The 17,087-nt window shown below is 39.6% G+C and overlaps 2 protein-coding genes across 3 annotated transcripts; one reads left to right on the plus strand and one right to left on the minus strand.

Moving 5' to 3' along the window:
• Positions 1-1,677: 1,677 nt before the first annotated feature.
• Positions 1,678-9,793, minus strand: ATPSCKMT (ATP synthase c subunit lysine N-methyltransferase). Of its 2 annotated transcripts, XM_065752064.1 has the most exons (5): positions 9,623-9,793; positions 8,818-9,098; positions 6,766-6,903; positions 5,724-5,774; positions 1,678-2,435 (listed from the first exon to the last, which is right to left on the minus strand). In XM_065752064.1, exons 1-5 carry the CDS (start codon positions 9,630-9,632, stop codon positions 2,244-2,246), a joined length of 672 nt encoding a protein of 223 aa, XP_065608136.1. In that variant the 5' UTR covers positions 9,633-9,793; the 3' UTR covers positions 1,678-2,243. The 2 variants fall into 2 exon arrangements, with proteins under 2 accessions (XP_065608136.1, XP_065608135.1); XM_065752063.1 differs by lacking the exon at positions 9,623-9,793 and having other exon boundaries at positions 8,818-9,395.
• A 110-nt stretch (positions 9,794-9,903) lies between these two features.
• Positions 9,904-16,216, plus strand: CCT5 (chaperonin containing TCP1 subunit 5). The gene is made up of 11 exons (XM_065752055.1): positions 9,904-10,045; positions 10,266-10,326; positions 10,427-10,591; positions 11,074-11,272; positions 11,934-12,126; positions 12,587-12,736; positions 13,062-13,181; positions 13,559-13,744; positions 14,447-14,584; positions 14,928-15,108; positions 15,946-16,216. The coding sequence occupies exons 1-11, from the start codon at positions 9,941-9,943 to the stop codon at positions 16,071-16,073; spliced, it is 1,626 nt and encodes a 541-aa protein (XP_065608127.1). The 5' UTR covers positions 9,904-9,940; the 3' UTR covers positions 16,074-16,216.
• Positions 16,217-17,087: the final 871 nt, after the last annotated feature.

Consider the following 17,087-nt stretch of genomic DNA (forward strand, 5'->3'; position numbering starts at 1 on the left):
CATAAATCAGAGCAATTTGCTTTCTGTTTTGCACTTCAGACATGAAAAGGGAAAAGGCACTGCATTCCTTTCTATAATAAGGAATAAAAACCCTGTAGACCACTGTGTACATCGCTGTAGACCCTTAACAAAAAGTGTATGTCCAAAGTAAGAAATAGGCCTCTGCTTTGCTTTAAAAGCAATCATAAATTCCTCCTTGCCTTGAGAACAGCACTTAATGCTCTTAAAGCTCAGGCCATTACACCATTAATTCTACCTTACTCTCTTCAACAAGTATTTCTGGAGCAATAGGTGATAACTAAGCTCACAGAGTCTTTAAAGGCAGAACTGAGAAAATCAGATTTATGTTTTAACAGGCAAGTAAATGATAATACAATAGACAAATACATAAACAAACACAAGGGAAAACATATCTGCTTCATTCCAGGCAAACTAACCTGAGTGAATGCCAGTGGAAGCATCAGAAAGATGTGTCAAAGCAAAGAATGACAGACAAGACACAACTTGCTTCATCAAAATCTTTTGCTGATTCCTCTTAATAAATATTCAAGGAAGGACTTTTGGCTGAGTTAGCTAACATCCCTTCAGTACAGTCTTTTTTTTTTTTAGCAGAAATAGTTTCAGATATCCTTTGTCTGAGATTCCAGTTTTATGGCCATTAAAATAAATACAGACATTTTAGATAAGCCACTGTAGCCCAGTCCTATCACTGTACTATTTATAACTCTTAAATAATGCTGGAAAGAGCTTAGTGCAGTTTTACCAGATCTACTATATGACATCGCAGTGAAACGCTGTAAAAGATGGTTTACCAGTAATAAGTATTCTTCAAGAGACAGTCCCAATGTTCACAGCTGTGCTTCACCGTATGCAAGACTGCAATCTTCTTCCCATTGCAGGCTCCAGCAAATACATCTGCTCCTTTCTTCTTCTGTACATGAGATCCTACCATTTCTTTTCAAGTCAGATAGTCTAAGTCCAAGAAATAGACCTTTTCGACTGCTAATGAAACATCACAGGCTTCGTGTTGATCCCTTGGCCTGAGCTAATTTTAGTTAACAATGGCCTAGCAGTCAGGTGACAACTTCCTAGCTTGTTCTAGCTTAGTTCTACAGACAGCACATATGCAGATGTCTGACAACAATCTTACATGGTCACTACATAGCAAAGTCTCCTTCCTCTGATATATTCAGGAGCTGATTGACACAGTCCTGGGCAGCTGACTTTAGGCAGTTACAGCAGTGACAGCTCCCACTGCAGACCACTATCAAAGAGAGTGACAGGGAGAACTTGCTTCACTTCCAAGGAAAAGCCAAGCAGCAATGCCACGATTTTGCAGAATCTCAGATGATACAGTTCAGAGTGACAATAAGCCCAACTGGAAAACTCCTTGCTCATCTCACTATAAATTAGACCAGGTCTACTCAGATTTAATGAAGCTAGCCACATGAACTTGCTCTGGAATCAGAGACTGTCTTCCTGACACACACAAGTAAGCAAGTCTCACAACTTATCCAAGATTTGGGCACATCAAAGGGGTGACGATACATGGGCAAGTAGGAAAATTTTTGAAATCCTTCCCAAATCAGAGATCTAAGGACAAAATCAGGGTCATCTGCAAAGACAGGCCAACAAGAGCTCATTTCTGCAGTTCTGTCTTTATGACACAACATTACAATGAAGGGATGCAAATTTGTTAATGAACATACTTGTTACATTTGCTCGTTGTATCATATCCCATTTAAAAACAATGTATTTATGGATGAAGTGCAAAATATCAGCATCTCCACACTCGATTTGCATCAGTTTGATGTATGATGTATATTGATTATGCTTGTTCAGCTTACCTAATGAAGACATTTGGGAACTACGGCTCATTTGAGAAGCCACTGGCTCACCACTTCCAAAAACAGTAGCAAACACTACATAGACTCAAAAAGAATACACATTTTAGCTTAGCCAATTCAAGTATTTCAACTCTAATATTTCCTTTAACATTACTGAACCTTGTTTTACTCCATTTTCCATATCACACTTATTGATTTCTGTAACGATTTCTCATTCTTTTTATCAACCACATTACATCCTTTAACTACACCTTTCTGTGTTTCCAAATAATCAGTGTACTTCCCATCGTTTTTGAGAATATAGCCCTCCATAACCTGTGATACGTTGCATTACACTTAATCATCTAACAAATGAACTCAAAGCTGAAAATTTCAGTACATAAACACTCTGGATGTTCAAGATTCTGGTGTAATTTCCAAGTTTCTTGCTTCAAACCCTCTAGAATGTTTCAAATCATAGGCCCACACGGTGTCTGTTCCCTCCCCAGTTGTATGATCTGGGATCCAGCATGGGAATGGAAAACGACAAGCAATGACTCTGGCATTACATTCAAGTTCTTCATTGAGCTTCTTCTCCAACTCTGGCATCTGTGGAGCAGCAATAAAAAGCTCTCAGAAACAGTATAAACTGGAAGCATTTTCAAATTCAAGTGTCTTAGACAAGCCTAAGTTTTGAGGAATTTTTGGAAAAAAAAATAGGAAGAAAAAAAACCCCACAGAACCACAAACAATGAGCTCAGAAAAGACTTTGCAGATTCTAATTCATGACTTTCTTCACTGGGATTCTTCTGCGTAGAAAATGAGGGTTTAGTATCCTAAGCAATAGTAACCTACTATTTCTAACACCCAAGCTGCATAAACTGTTTGTTGTGTGATACTCAAAAGCCAACGCCTCTCGTGATTTCCAGTCTAAACTCAAACCATGCCATGTTTGGTCAGCAATCCAAAGTAAGCATTCTGCTGGTACTATACAGCAAAGTACTAACATGTTAAACAGCACTGAAATTGAACTGTGCTGCCCCATGCCTATTAACATGTTGACATGAGTATCTTCAGCAGTACTGTATGAAACATCATATACTTCGAAGACCTGCTCGGAACAGCTTTCCTCCACTGGCTTTTGTATAGCTCAATTTTTGCTAAGTGATATACCATTACTCCTCCAGAGCAGAGCATTACTCTACAAATATTTTATCTTAAGTATGCCAGAAATTCACTGTGGATTGTGAGAAATGAATTAACACATTTAGAGTTCAAAGGAATTTCTTTCCAACCTCAGAGAGATATCTTAATCACAAAAAGAAGAAAAAAAAACTAAAAAACCACTTTATAGATCTATCCATTTCTCTCCCTTTGAAAAGCTATGCTTAAGTAGATCACTGCATATCAATTCCTTTCTACAAACACTATCTATCATAGCAAGTAATTACAGCAGCAAGCTCCAAAATTAAAATCCATTCATTTTGATATACTTTGATATGGCATAACATTTAGCTACTAAAAAGGTTAAAAGGACAGACTGATTTAAGTCAGGAAGGACACAAAATAAAACCAAAACACAGTCTGTCTTGTTTTCTAACAATTCCAAAATCTGAAGCTGAATATTTTAGGAAAATTATTCTGAGGTAACTTACCAGTATATTTGATCTATGAATAATATTTAAGTATTGTGTGCTCTGATTTTGTCCATGTAACAAATACTTTTTGTTACTATACCTTACATGAGAAAAGCAAGCCCAATTTAATCTCTCAAACTGAGCTAATACACCAGAAAAAGTAAGACTAAGTTATTATAGCAATTAAAACATTTTATGAACATGGTTCTTTAACAATTAACTATGAAAGACAGCAATATCTCATGTCTTCAATTAGAAAATTTCATTAATACTTCAGACAAAAAGAATTGCATCCTTGAGCCAAAGTACTGTGAAGCTAAACTTTCAGTAACTTTAGATGTTATAATCATACTTTATTTGATATCAATATGATTTTATTACTTTTTAAAATGTCTATGTAGATAGTTCAGTAAAACCTTTTGTGTAGTATATATGCAGTTAAAATTCAACAGAAGTTACAAACATGAATAGCTGGTAAAAACTCTGTCATCCCATCCTAAACAAATAAAAGTCTCTTTGCAATGACTCACTGAAAAACAACATCTTCCCCCAGATGCTTACAAGAACAGAGAAGTCTCACAGTCTTCCCTGAAGATCAATACATCCCAGCTCTGTTAGCTAATCTTGGACGTGAAATAAAAGCACAGTGTGACAGCATCAAATCAGACCACTATTACCATAAAAGCTAAAGACATCTACTGCCTTCAGTAAAAAAATTAAAAAAAAAAAAAAGAAAGAATGCATTAGAGTTTCTGCTAAATCAATTTAGGCATTCAGAAGGCTAAGCATTCACAAGGCAGAATAAGCAAATTAATCTTCATGAAACACAGTTTGTATGTTTGAATGTTACATTTCTGACACCACTCTTACTGGAAAAATTCAATCTGATATTTACTGGATTTACTGAAGTTATTCTGAGTCTAATAGCTACTCTTCCCATCATACCTGCTACAAACTTACCCCCATTTCATATTACTTTTAAAATTCAGCTAGTATTTCCAGAGTATTTGTTTATTTCTAGTTTATGGAAACAGGTTTCTTCACCTGCACTTCTGCCTTTGGTGTTAAAGCAGAATTTCCGACTTCAGATTCCAATCTTCACACTGCCCCCTCCTGGAACTTGCTAGAGAGCATGCAGCACTCAAAGCCTGGGAACATCTGCAGCACAAGCACTGTACTAGTTCTCACTTGTCACTACAGAAATAGGAAATAGTGAAGAAGTAAAAAGCAGTGCTTTTTCACTTCAGTTTCCAACATAAGTTTAAGTGTGAATCTGAAGTATGTATTTAATTCCAACGCTGTCAAAGAAAAAGTGAACAGCAAGGAAACATCCTTATGCTTCTTGGTACACACATCTTCCTATTGCTATCCTAAAAATCCTATTAATGTATGTTGCATGGCATGACATCACTTAGTGCTCTGCAGCCATTTCATTCCACATCTGCCCTGGCAGAGAAAGGAGCAATACAGAAGCTTCTATAGAATATTTCCATTTCATTTCTGCATATGCGTTCAACCTATATAGAAAACACTAATAAAAATTTAAAATAACATCTTAAGATTTTTTCCTCTTCTCTAGTAGCAGGAGAAAAATAAGTAGATAAAGCTGAAAGCCGAAGTGAAAGTAAAATCTGACTGATCTAATATGCTAAATAAGTAGCATCTATGCAACAACCCCTCAGCAATCTTGAATAACCCATTTTCACTAAAGACAGGATTCAGCATAAGCTTCAAAGCTCTCCTAAAAATGATGTGCGCCTTCACACATACTAGAAGTATCTGCCTCCCTTCCTAAACCCTCAGTCTAGCATGAGCAAGGGATTATTTCAGTATATTAGCTGCTGGCCTGATCTGAGGTGATAGCATTTTTGGATAACACAATGGAAGTTCAACGCTGCTCAGTAACAAGTTTACATAGAGCAGCTGTAAGCAGTTTCCCTGCTTTATCTCCCTGCAAACACGCCATTCCTTTCCAGCATGAAAAACTGAAATCTTCAAGAATCAATCTATCACCTTCTCAAAGCAACTCAAGCACGGCAGTTTTCATTTTACTTCTAACCTTCACTATTGGATAGCAAATACATGAAAACCAGCTCCAGTCTGTACACTGCCACAGTTTTTATCGGGCTTTGTAATGGACATAAACAATCAAAAAGAAATATCTAAATATTAGTACTTCCTTTGATATTTTATAAGTTAATTCACTTTGCAGATGAATTGGTCTTCAAGTATTTAAACAACACAAAAATAGTAAACTTACCATTTGAGGTACCCCAAAAACAACAACATTTGTGTAACATGAAAAAGAAACCTAGAAAAAAAAAGCAAATCTTAAATATATTAATGAAAAACAAACAAAAATCAGCAATTATTTCAGAAATTTTTTTTAAACTAAACCCTATAAGTACAGTCCTTTTAACAAGAATTTAGTCAATAAAAGCAAGAAATGAGATCCTGTTTCAACTTTATGTCACATGAATTCCCACATATAGACAGCTTTATAATGCTGCATACCAGAAAACCACAGCCTGGTCAAGAATATGACATCAGTTCCAGGAGGACAAGAAAACACTTGTAGGATTTCACTCGCTGCTAAATTTTGTCAGAACTCTTACATATATTGAGGTCTGTTACGCTTATCCCATTTTGTTAAATGTTAACTAGAAACTGAAGTTTCCCATTCCAATCCCTGGGTTTTTCTCACCACAGCCCAGTTTTCCAACACTCCTCACTTGAACAGAGATAAAAAGAGTACATTCACACTTGTTCACACAATGCATTGTATCCACTTTACCAATTACAAAACACCACTTGAAGACTGATAAGAATAGCAGGAGAGAGACAGATAAACACCAAAAAAAAAAAAAGAAGCAATTTTGACTCAAATGACTGAGCACTGCAAAATTTTCTACTGTACCTTAGCTTAAAGCAGCACTTGAAATCACATAGTGAACGGCACAGCTAGAGAAGAACACACATCTAATGAAATATCACGTTAGGCTGTACTTGTGCAGAAGAAAATGCTCTCAGGGAAGCTTGACATTACAGCAGCCTACATCACTCAACACACAGAAGTGCAACACAGCATGCTCAAGGGGCCTGCACAAGTATGGCAAGACAATGAAGCAAAAAAGCACTGTGTTCCATGGTGACCTTTGCCTCTACAGGTTCAGCACTCTTCTCAAAGTCCAGTACAGCAACCTATGGTCAGACAGCATTCTAGTCCTTCCAAGAAAGTAATCCCCAAATCAAGTAACTCTCTCAAACATCCCAGATTCATTGTTAGGTTCCTCGCCACCTACCTTCCACAGATCTGAAATATAAAATTTGGCGTTGTGATGTACCCCATCCCTCCAGGCACGGTATCTCGAGTACCAGACTAACCAGGGATTTAACTCATAACCAACAGCTTCAAATCCCCTTTTTGCAGCTGCTATCACCTATGAAGAAGGAAAGAAATCTTCACTTAGAAACAGAGAAAGCACTAAGAAGTACATTCACCTCAACAGGAGAAAGGAGACAGTGTTATTTATAACATAGGTCAAAGGAATGCACTTCTGTAAGTAATCAGATTTTATTTCCTAAGAGATTAGTAGTAAAGCAAACAGAATCAAACTATTTTACTATTGTGAGGAGTCCCACTGAAACTGATATCGATACAAACAACATAAATCACTTAAACAGGCACACGACAAAACTGTGAGCTTGTACTACACCTACAAATTACATAAACATTAAACTTAACTTTCATGATACCACCTTTGAACTAAAACTGCCCATGGTGACAGTGTAACACACAAGCAGATGTACTAGGAGCATTGAGAAACAGTGATAGGCAGGCACTCGATAGGTCATTTGGGACTTCATGCTGTGATCTTCCTGTAGAAAGACTGTAAAAGTACACTCCTTTAAATTAAACCTTAAGGTTCAAAACTTGTAAGATGTACCACAAATGCCTTCAAAAACATATCAAAACCTGCAGATTTTACAGGGTTTTTTGTTTTTTGGGATTTTTTTGTTCATTAGTTTTGATTTTTAAGGTAAATACAAACCAAAAAGGCACCAGTTTTCCGAAACGATAAAAGCCTAGGATCGAGTCATGATTTAAAAGCTTACTACCAAGTGCTAGTCAGGAAAAGCTTGATTAATTACAAATTACAGAACAGGCAAGGTGGAATCAGTAAGAAATGCAAGTTGTTTTTTTTGTTTGTTTGTTTGTTTTTCCACAGAACATCAGATGTCTTATCAGCACAAGATGTTTCATGCTATTAAAATAATGCTTCTTCCATCAGGCACACCAATTTGCAAGTGCTGAAACAACATCTTTGCCATGCTTAAAGTAAAAATATGGTCATATTTATCCACAGATAACGCATGAGTAAGTGCTAAATATGGAGAGAAGCTCTCTTTTTTCAACACAGATGCACAAAGGCAACACCATGCATCCAGTTTTAGGCACCTGGTGCTCTCAGGAGTCTTCAGTTTCCATTTAGGCACTGACATGTGTAAACACACATTTTTATATACACACACAAATCAGGTGCCCCAGATGCTCAGGTGCTATACACACACACACACACATATATATATATTCAGATGAGATGCATCAGGTAAGGGTCAAGAGCCAGAACACTGAGTAGAAAGGACACCAGGAATTGCAGTTCTCTTGAACCAATGTGCTTTCCTCTGTTTCTCACTCAGGCCCAGTTCCTTCACAAATTCAGATTTCAAAATCAAACTTTGCAGTATGGACAAACAATTGAAATATTCACATGAAAAACAGACAAAGGCAACATTCAAGAACTGGCTTTTTTTTCACCATGTCCATTTTGAAAAGGGGCAGCCAGCACTTCACAAAGATGTGAAATCTGTAGCTTTAATGACACCATGACATTTATTTTTTTCAATCTGTCATCCATTTCTCATTCTCATTTGTTGTGTTATCACTTTTATACAGGAAGCACAGAGATGCAGTTTCAAAAGGGGAGGGCTGTTTAGGCTCACAGCCTCTTGTATTACAGCTATAAACCTACACAGAATTCAACTTCTGGGGAAACACAATGCCAATACTGTAATTATACCTTTTTATGTGAAGAGTGTAATTCTTTCCAAGGAAGAGGATGAGGTTATGATTTTAAATGCCACTTTCTCAAGCTGAGGGTAAGAAAGGAACAGAACTATTGATTGCTCACCCAACCTGAATGTAAACCATTCTCTGGTTTGTGGCTTTGCACAGGACGCAAAAACAGTGGATGCCAGGGACAAAATATTCATAAAATAGAAGAAAACAGAGATGGTGGTTGGAACGCTCCCCACACACTTGAGAAGGGATAGAGAAGATGGTTGTGACTTACAATACGTCCATCCCCACTACCGATGTCAACTACTGAGCCTCTTCTGCCTTGTAACATTTTCAGGACATTCTCAATCTGAGCTGAAGTTGCAGGAACAAAGGGCAGGCAGACCCTCCTCAGAGCTGGAGCCACAAAGGGGGTGACAACAGCATACAGTGCCACCAGGGTCCCACCGATTCCACCAGTGATCCACAGCCCCCAGCTCCTTCTTCTCAAACCATCCTCAGAGCCTGCTGAGGAAAGCAAGGGACTGTCTGCTGTTGGAGCACCAGGCATCGCACCTGAAGACAGACATAACACCGTAACAGCTTTACTGTCTGCTTCCATAGCAGTAAAAACAATGTGTTGTCATACCAGATGTAAGACACCAGGGGCAGGAGAACCCTTTTAACCCTTCAGTCGATTTCTGAGCAGTAAGTTAAAGTTACTGCCTTTAATCAGCTGAGGTGCTGGGCTATCCTTCTGTGGAGAGGTGGAAGCAGACTGTCTTTAAACTCAGAGAGGCTGTGGGGTCTCCCACTCCAGTGATAGTCAAGCCCAGCCTGGATGCTTTCCCAGGCAACCCACTGAAGGAAGCCTGTTTTAGCAAGGGAATGATCTACACGGCCTCCAAAGGCCTCCTCCAATCCACAAAAGAACTCAAGCCTGCCACTCACGCGCCAGCTCACCCCCAGCTACACAGAACAGTACCCCACTACAGCTGCACTTATAGAGCAGGGCAATACCATTCCAAAGTGGCGGGGGGAGGAAGGGAGGGGCACCTTCCTGACTGCGTTCGGGAGAGGTGGGGGGGAAGGGAAGGCACCTTTTTGCATCCTTGGTGCGTCTGTCCTCACTCCTTCGCTTCAGGCCCCCCCCGGTGCAGGCCGCGCTGCTCCTGTATGCTGCCCGAGGACCTTCCCTTTCCTCCCCCCCCCGCGCTGGTGGACAGGGCCGCACTGCGCCGCGCAGCGACCGCAGCCTCAGACGCTTCCAGAACTCTAGAGCCGAGGCGCCACATAGTTCCTATCCGCGAAATAGATCTCGGGGCGGCAATCTGCGCAGGCGCTTCTGAGCGTGCTGACGTCACGGCACGGCGGGCGCGGCGGGATCCGGCCTGTACTCTGCCGGTGCTGCTGCAGCCATGTCGGCCATGGGGACGTTGGCGTTTGATGAGTATGGGCGGCCCTTCCTCATCCTCAAGGACCAGGAGCGCAAGACGCGCCTCATGGGGCTCGAGGCTCTCAAGGTGAGCGGGCGGGCCCAGAGCTGATTGCCCGGGGGAAACCTCGCTGGGCCGTTCCGCCATGCCGCCGTTAGGGGCGGGGGCCGCTGGGCCGCATGCGGCGCTTGGCGTGCTCGGTGTGCTTGTTACGCCTTCAGCCTGAGGTTATAGCGTGCAACTGACCCATGTATTATGGCTGGTGGTGCGCAGCGGTTTACCTTTTTTTTCCCCCGTTGTTTTACAGTCTCACATCATGGCAGCGAAGGCTGTGGCGAGCACTCTGCGCACATCCCTTGGACCCAACGGTAACAATGAAAAAACTATCATAGTTCTTCACTAGTCCTTTCCTGTGGGTCTCTAGCTTTTTCACTCACTTTTTGAGGTGTTGTGGGGTTTTTTTTACAGGTTTGGATAAGATGATGGTGGACAAAGACGGTGAGGTGACAGTGACAAACGATGGAGCCACCATCCTGAACATGATGGATGTGGATCACCAGATAGCCAAGCTTATGGTGGAGCTGGCCAAGTCTCAGGATGATGAGATTGGGGATGGAACCACTGGAGTCGTGGGTAAGAGCATATTGTGCTCAGTGGGGGCTTTCTCATTCTAAAATCATGTTTCCAAATGTATTTTAAGAGGAAAAATAGCTTTACTACAACGTATTTTAGAATATTTACTGTTACAGAACTCTTCTTGGTTTTTGGTTAGGAGCGTTTTAATTGGAAAAATGTCTTTGTGTCTTTTTTGCTTTTTTAACCGTGGCTACATTTGAAATTAGTGTTGCAAGTCCTCTTATTTGTCTAAACTGATTTACGTGACTTTCTTCCATAACAATCACTACTGGTCCCCGTGTTTTTTTGGTCTAAATAATGTTATTTTCTTAGTGTTAATGGGGTTGGTGGTACCATTCCTATTACCTTATAAATCTCAAACAGTTAAAGTACAGCAGAAAAATTCTGAAGGCATACTTTTTGAAGTTTTGACAGTGTATGAGATATCATGCCTCCATCTGTGGGAGAGTAATCATTTGCTTTTGAATTCTGTTTTATAGTTCTGGCTGGAGCACTACTGGAACAGGCTGAACAGTTACTAGATCGTGGTATTCACCCCATCAGAATAGCTGATGGTTATGAGCAGGCAGCCCGCATTGCTGTTGACCATCTAGACAAAATCAGTGACAGCTTTCCAGTTGATCCACAGAACATTGAACCTCTGATCCAGACAGCAAAGACCACACTAGGCTCCAAAGTGTAAGTTAACAAAAGCTTGATGAAAATATATGTTTTCCATACGTACTCTTTGAGTTGGATAAAAAGGTATTTTGATGGATGATTGCATTGTTTTTGTTATTGGAGTAACTGCTAAAGGCTTTTTTATATTGCACTGGGACTAATTTCTCAATTTGTATTTTGGGATAAGAAATTGTGAAGCCCTTATTCTGCAAGGGCCAGTTCCATGGAGTTAAACAGCTGCAAAATGAATTTCATTCTACCCGTTCTGTTCTATATTTCTACATCGTAGCACTTGCAAAATGAAAACTAGAAACAAAAGTATAGAGAGGGCTGTCTGCCATGTTTAATTACTGTGAGACAGAAGTTTTTGTGAAGTGCAGCTTACGATTGTCATCTCGTGACACCTTTTAATACCTTCCTTGGCAGATCTGTCTTAACAGTGGTTTCTGTGACTTGAGTGTTTTGAATAGTAAATTCTCCTCACTTCTTTCCTATTGATTGAGACTATGTTCACCAAGAGTATGTCAGCAAACTAGATTGTGTTTGATTTTCTTCAGGCAACAAACAAAAGATATTAGCTATTGTAATGCATACTATTTTTCTGATCAAAATGGATAGGATCAGCTTCTTCGGAACGTGCAAATATAACATAACTTCATTGTGTTTTCTTTCAATTTAGAGTTAACCGTTGTCACAGACAAATGGCTGAAATTGCTGTGAATGCTGTACTGACAGTAGCAGATATGGAACGTAAAGATGTTGATTTTGAGCTGATCAAAGTGCAAGGCAAAGTGGGAGGCAGACTGGAAGATACGCAGCTGGTAAAAGGAGTGATTGTGGATAAAGATTTCAGTCATCCACAGATGCCTAAAGTGAGTGAATCTTGTGTCTGTATCTCATCTATAGCAGTTGAAATAACATTTAACAGGTAGCATTTGGGTGTCACTGATGTTTATCCTGTGAAAAAGAAGGCTAGAGGAAAACATCGCTCTTATAGACATCATAAAGCATCTGTGAAAGTGAGTGAGTAGTATTTTCAGTCTCCACCACTGTGGATTGGAAGCTATCCTCTTTTTTAAACATCTAATATTTAAAATAAATGGCTGGAGACTGATAAGTGCTCTGACACTTGTGTCTTGAAGCTGTGGAATTTCTTTCAAGTAAAATTTTCGATAAAATCGTTTGAGTATAACTGGCTTCACTTCAGAATCAGTTAAATGATCATCACCTTTCTTACAGTCTCTGTGTTTTTAAAGATAATGTCTGTGCATTGTGCAGATAGAAGAGAGAGGTGTGGCTGTAGTCAAACTGCCGCTTTTTGTTACTGTACAGGAGCTTAAAGATGCTAAAATTGCAATCCTGACTTGCCCGTTCGAACCACCAAAGCCTAAAACCAAGCATAAGCTCGATGTCACGTCTGTAGATGATTACAAGGCACTGCAGAAATACGAAAAGGAGAAGTTTGAAGAGATGGTGAAACAGGTAGACTCTTCAGAATTGTTTCTGTTTGTAATTTTTCATAGCCTTTACACAAAGCAGCATAGCACACGGATTTATTGCTACAGATGAGCTAATAAGAGGCAGCACATAACTAGTTCTAAGCATATGAACAAAAGGGAAGTTTATCTAATAGACAACACTCGAGTTTGAAATTTACCTTCATTTCTTTATACATCTTCATGTGCAGATAAAAGTGCTTTCTTCAGACTTCTGTTTTCAAAAAAGTAGAACTAAAATAACAAATTCATTCATGAAATTGTTTTTTTTAGTGTTAGTGCTGATGCTTATCGTTGTGTGCTGCTTTCAGATAAAAGACACTGGTGCAAACCTTGCTATTTGCCAGTGGGGTTTTGATGATGAGGCAAACCACTTGCTGCTTCAGAACGAGCTGCCTGCTGTTCGTTGGGTTGGTGGACCTGAAATAGAAGTAAGTGAAATCTTCCCAAATTGAGTTCTCAAACTTTGGTTGAGTAATTTGTACAAATTTAGAGTTAAGGCTTTCTGAGTAGAATTACATTATCATTATGTAGTATTGGTACATACTGGAGCAAAATCACTGGAGATGTGTCTGTGGGAAGAACCTAGAGTTAATGGGACTGTGGTGTGTACTGGAATCCCTGTGCATTGCTTGTTACAGGTTTTATGTGGCTAGTTTTTTTTTGCTTTCAATCTTGTTTTAGAATCAAGGCATTGCCTGATGGGAAGGTAACTTCTTGGAGATCTTTGACAGGTTCACTTCTAGCTTGACTTTAATAGAATCGTTATGGGAAAGTCTTCTCAAAATAATGGATTGTTTAATTTTAGTTAATTGCCATTGCTACTGGAGGACGCATCGTGCCTCGTTTCTGTGAACTCACACCAGAGAAACTGGGTTTTGCTGGTATTGTCAGAGAGATCTCCTTTGGAACAACAAAGGACAGAATGCTTGTCATTGAACAGTGCCAGAATTCTAGAGCTGTGACCATTTTCATCAGAGGAGGAAATAAAATGGTAAGATCCTTTGTTTGTGTCCTGGTTTTGACTGGGATAGTTAATCACTGTACCAGCAAGTAGGAAGAAAATTGTTTCTGGATGTAGGGGAATAATACTGAGATGTTTTGGTTGTTGCTGTGTGGTGCTGGACAGAGCCAAGGACTTTTCTGCTTTCCACGCTGCCCTGCCAGGTGCACCAGCAGTTGGGAAGTAACAGAACCAGGAGAGCTGTCATATACCAAGGGACTGAAAACTGGGGAGGTAGAGGGCTGCTGCTCAGGGACTGGCTGGGCCTTGGACAGTGAGTGGTGGGCAGTCCCTTGGTGCACCACTTTTGTTTTCTTACTAAACTGCCTTAATGTCACCACGTAGCCGTTTGCACGCTGAAGAACTTGAGGATGCTTGGTGCTCACTCTGCTGGCTTAAAACACAGCAGCTGCTTAGAAATGTTTTATACACAAGTTGCTGAATATGTAGTCCCTTTCATATTAAGAGCCTATTAACTCTTCCATTAATTTTGTCTGAATTCTACCTGCAGTGCGGAAAACTTCAGGGAGGTTGGGGTTTGTAGGCAGTGGTGTTTGTGTTAAAAGTCACTTGCTGGAGTCAAGTGCCTGATTTTGTTCATCTGCGTTCTTTTTCTGTACTAAGAAAATACAGAAGATGGTCATCTTCTTCAGTTGTGTGTGTTACCAGGTGTGTGGAATTGTATAATTTCAGATCATTGAAGAAGCAAAGCGATCTCTTCATGATGCGCTGTGCGTAATCCGGAATCTTGTTCGCGATAACCGCATTGTGTATGGTGGTGGTGCAGCTGAAATTTCCTGTGCCTTGGCAGTCAGTGAAGCAGCAGATAAGGTAAGGAAGGAGCATTTACAACTTTCCTTGATTTCCCCAGAGAAAATAAGAGACTAAGTCCATTTGAAGAGCTTCTAAAGAACTTATAGAACTTCCTCACATTTTCTGATAACCAGTATTAAAGTTCTACTTCACCTTTTTGTAAGGCTGTTGCAAGTACTTTGTCTGATAAGAGCAGTATAAAATGGTCTTTATTTGCAAGTAGTTAGGCAGGATGCTCTGTCAGTTATTGAGATGAATATTCCCAAGAAAACAGCCTGTTGTATTTTATAGCTAGTGCAAAAGTGCACTTTTGCTCACTTAGGAAATAAAAGCTGTATCATTTTTATTTTTAATCTCCTAGTGCCCATCTTTGGAACAGTATGCGATGAGGGCATTTGCAGATGCCCTGGAGGTAATCCCCATGGCCCTTTCGGAGAACAGTGGAATGAATCCAATTCAGACAATGACTGAAGTACGGGCTAGACAAGTGAAGGAGAACAATCCTGCTCTTGGCATTGATTGTTTGCAGAAAGGAACAAATGGTAAGAAGTGTCATGTGGAGAAGGAGGAATATAAGATGATTTCCTTCTTTAGCAATCTATAAGCTTTCTGTTCTATCTCTCAGCACACTTTACTTTTTTCTTTTTTAATAAATCAGAATTATAAAATCTTTTATCTTACTTCAGAAGTGGGAGTGGGAGTGGACAGGTAAATTATGTACAACAGGAAAAAAAGATGTAACTACCAGACTTAAGAATTTATTTGCATCTGAAGTTAGTGTTCAAATTCTTCTTTTGATGTTTTATTTGTGGGGGGGAAAGAAAGTAAATTTTGAAACACAAGGCTTTGTGCCTATGTAAAGCAAATTTTTTCACAATGCAGTGACAGAGCAGTGGCACAGCTGCACAGAGAGGTGGTGGTGTCTCCTTCTCTGGAGACATTCATGACCCACCTGGACACCTACCTGTGCAACCTGGGCTAGGGAGCTGCTTTGGCAGGGGGTTGGGCTCCATGATCTCTGGAGTCCCTTCCAACCCCTACAATTCTGTGATTCTGTGAAATATGTAACAGTTCCTTGATATTTCTGTTTTGTGGCATTTCAATTTTCACTGATAATAGACTGTGTTTCTGATCCCTGTATATTGAAATGCAGGAAGGTGAAGTAATAAGTGAGCAAAACTTAATTGTGAGAGTTTGAAATCAGTGTTCTAAGATCTTTGGGAAGAACCCAGGCTTAAAGCATACAAATTAATTACGGTTGCCAAGAGTAATAATTCTATTAAGTTCTTCAAAATTACATAGAAAATAACTGTCTCAGGTAAATATTGCACCTAGCCTTTAGGAGGGCATCTGATTCTTTCACATCTTTTTTTTTACAGATATGAAACAGCAACATGTTATAGAAACCTTGATTGGTAAAAAACAACAGATTTCTCTGGCAACTCAGGTCGTTAGAATGATTCTGAAGATTGATGATATCCGTAGGCCTGGAGAATCTGAAGAGTAAAGGTTGAAAATCAAGAAACGTTAAGGGGGCCACAGCAGTAGCGAAGATGGTAGTATTCTGATGCTTCATCCTCGGCTATTTATTTTGGACACTGTAATGGCTAATGGTTGGAAATAAAATACAGTTCAGCACTGATGGTTTCAGGACTTCTTTCAGAGCTGTCACTGCGTCTTTTCTTAGGTGTGAATGTTCCTAGGAAAATCATTTTGAGTGTGTAGCAGGGGGAGAGGCGTGGATAATGCGTTGATAGAATTTCTATGAAGTTTACATTTAGAGATTTAAGGTGCCACATAACATGCTTCCAGTTCCTTCCAGTTTTAACTTGTACTGAATACAAGCTGCTTAAACACACTTGATGCATTCCCAGATCTTGACAGCCTTGAGTATGAGTGTTGGAGCCATTGAAATGGCACTAATGAACATCACATTCCAAGAAATGAGCTAAGTACAGTTCTATACCATGTATGAAATAAGTGCCACTGGGCATTTTGGTGCCATTCTGGAAAGGTTTAGAAAAATTATCTTACTAGGTCCTTGCAGAATCTTCAAGCTGCTTACACCAAATGAAGATTAACATATTTAGATATTAACACAGTGAGTGCTGAGGTTAGTATTTTTCTTTTCACGTGTTCTTGAGGGATACACATTCATTTGGGTGTGGTCTTTTTTACCTATGCTACTAAAAAGGAGTGTATTTACAATGGCAGAGTAAAATTTCACCAAAAGTTGCATTCCTTATATAGAAGAGGTAGACCAGAACTGAACCAGCATTAACACAGGCTACATTCCACGCACAGAGTTTTAAAGTTTTAGAGCATGGTAATAAAGAGAAAGTACTTCTCTTAGACTGCTAACAGTACTAAGAGCAGTCTTAGTTCCTGTATTGTATTAGGATTCTGCACCACTTCGTGTGAAACAAAGTCCTTCAGCAAGTGCAAAGGTAGAGAAAATTGAACTTTCACACCACAAAGAAGCACCATAAAATGTGGATAAAAGTGTGTTTCCCAAACTAGT

This window comes from Cyrtonyx montezumae, unplaced genomic scaffold (genome assembly GCF_038088225.1).
Source record: "Cyrtonyx montezumae isolate F1298 unplaced genomic scaffold, pur_monq_1.0 scaffold_8, whole genome shotgun sequence".
NCBI classification, from domain to species: Eukaryota; Metazoa; Chordata; class Aves; order Galliformes; family Odontophoridae; genus Cyrtonyx; species Cyrtonyx montezumae.

Coding starts and splice junctions, on each gene's coding strand:
- ATPSCKMT (XM_065752063.1), bottom strand. CDS start 9,144: ATGGAAGCAGACAGTAAAGCTGTTACGGTGTTATGTCTGTCTTCAGGT. Junction 5,775..6,765: donor ATATTTCAGATCTGTGGAAG/GTAGGTGGCGAG, acceptor TTTTTTTTCTAG/GTTTCTTTTTCATGTTACAC. Junction 2,436..5,723: donor TTTTTGGGGTACCTCAAATG/GTAAGTTTACTA, acceptor GCTGCTCCACAG/ATGCCAGAGTTGGAGAAGAA.
- CCT5 (XM_065752055.1), top strand. CDS start 9,941: ATGTCGGCCATGGGGACGTTGGCGTTTGATGAGTATGGGCGGCCCTTC. Junction 10,046..10,265: donor TGGGGCTCGAGGCTCTCAAG/GTGAGCGGGCGG, acceptor GTTGTTTTACAG/TCTCACATCATGGCAGCGAA. Junction 13,745..14,446: donor TCAGAGGAGGAAATAAAATG/GTAAGATCCTTT, acceptor GTATAATTTCAG/ATCATTGAAGAAGCAAAGCG.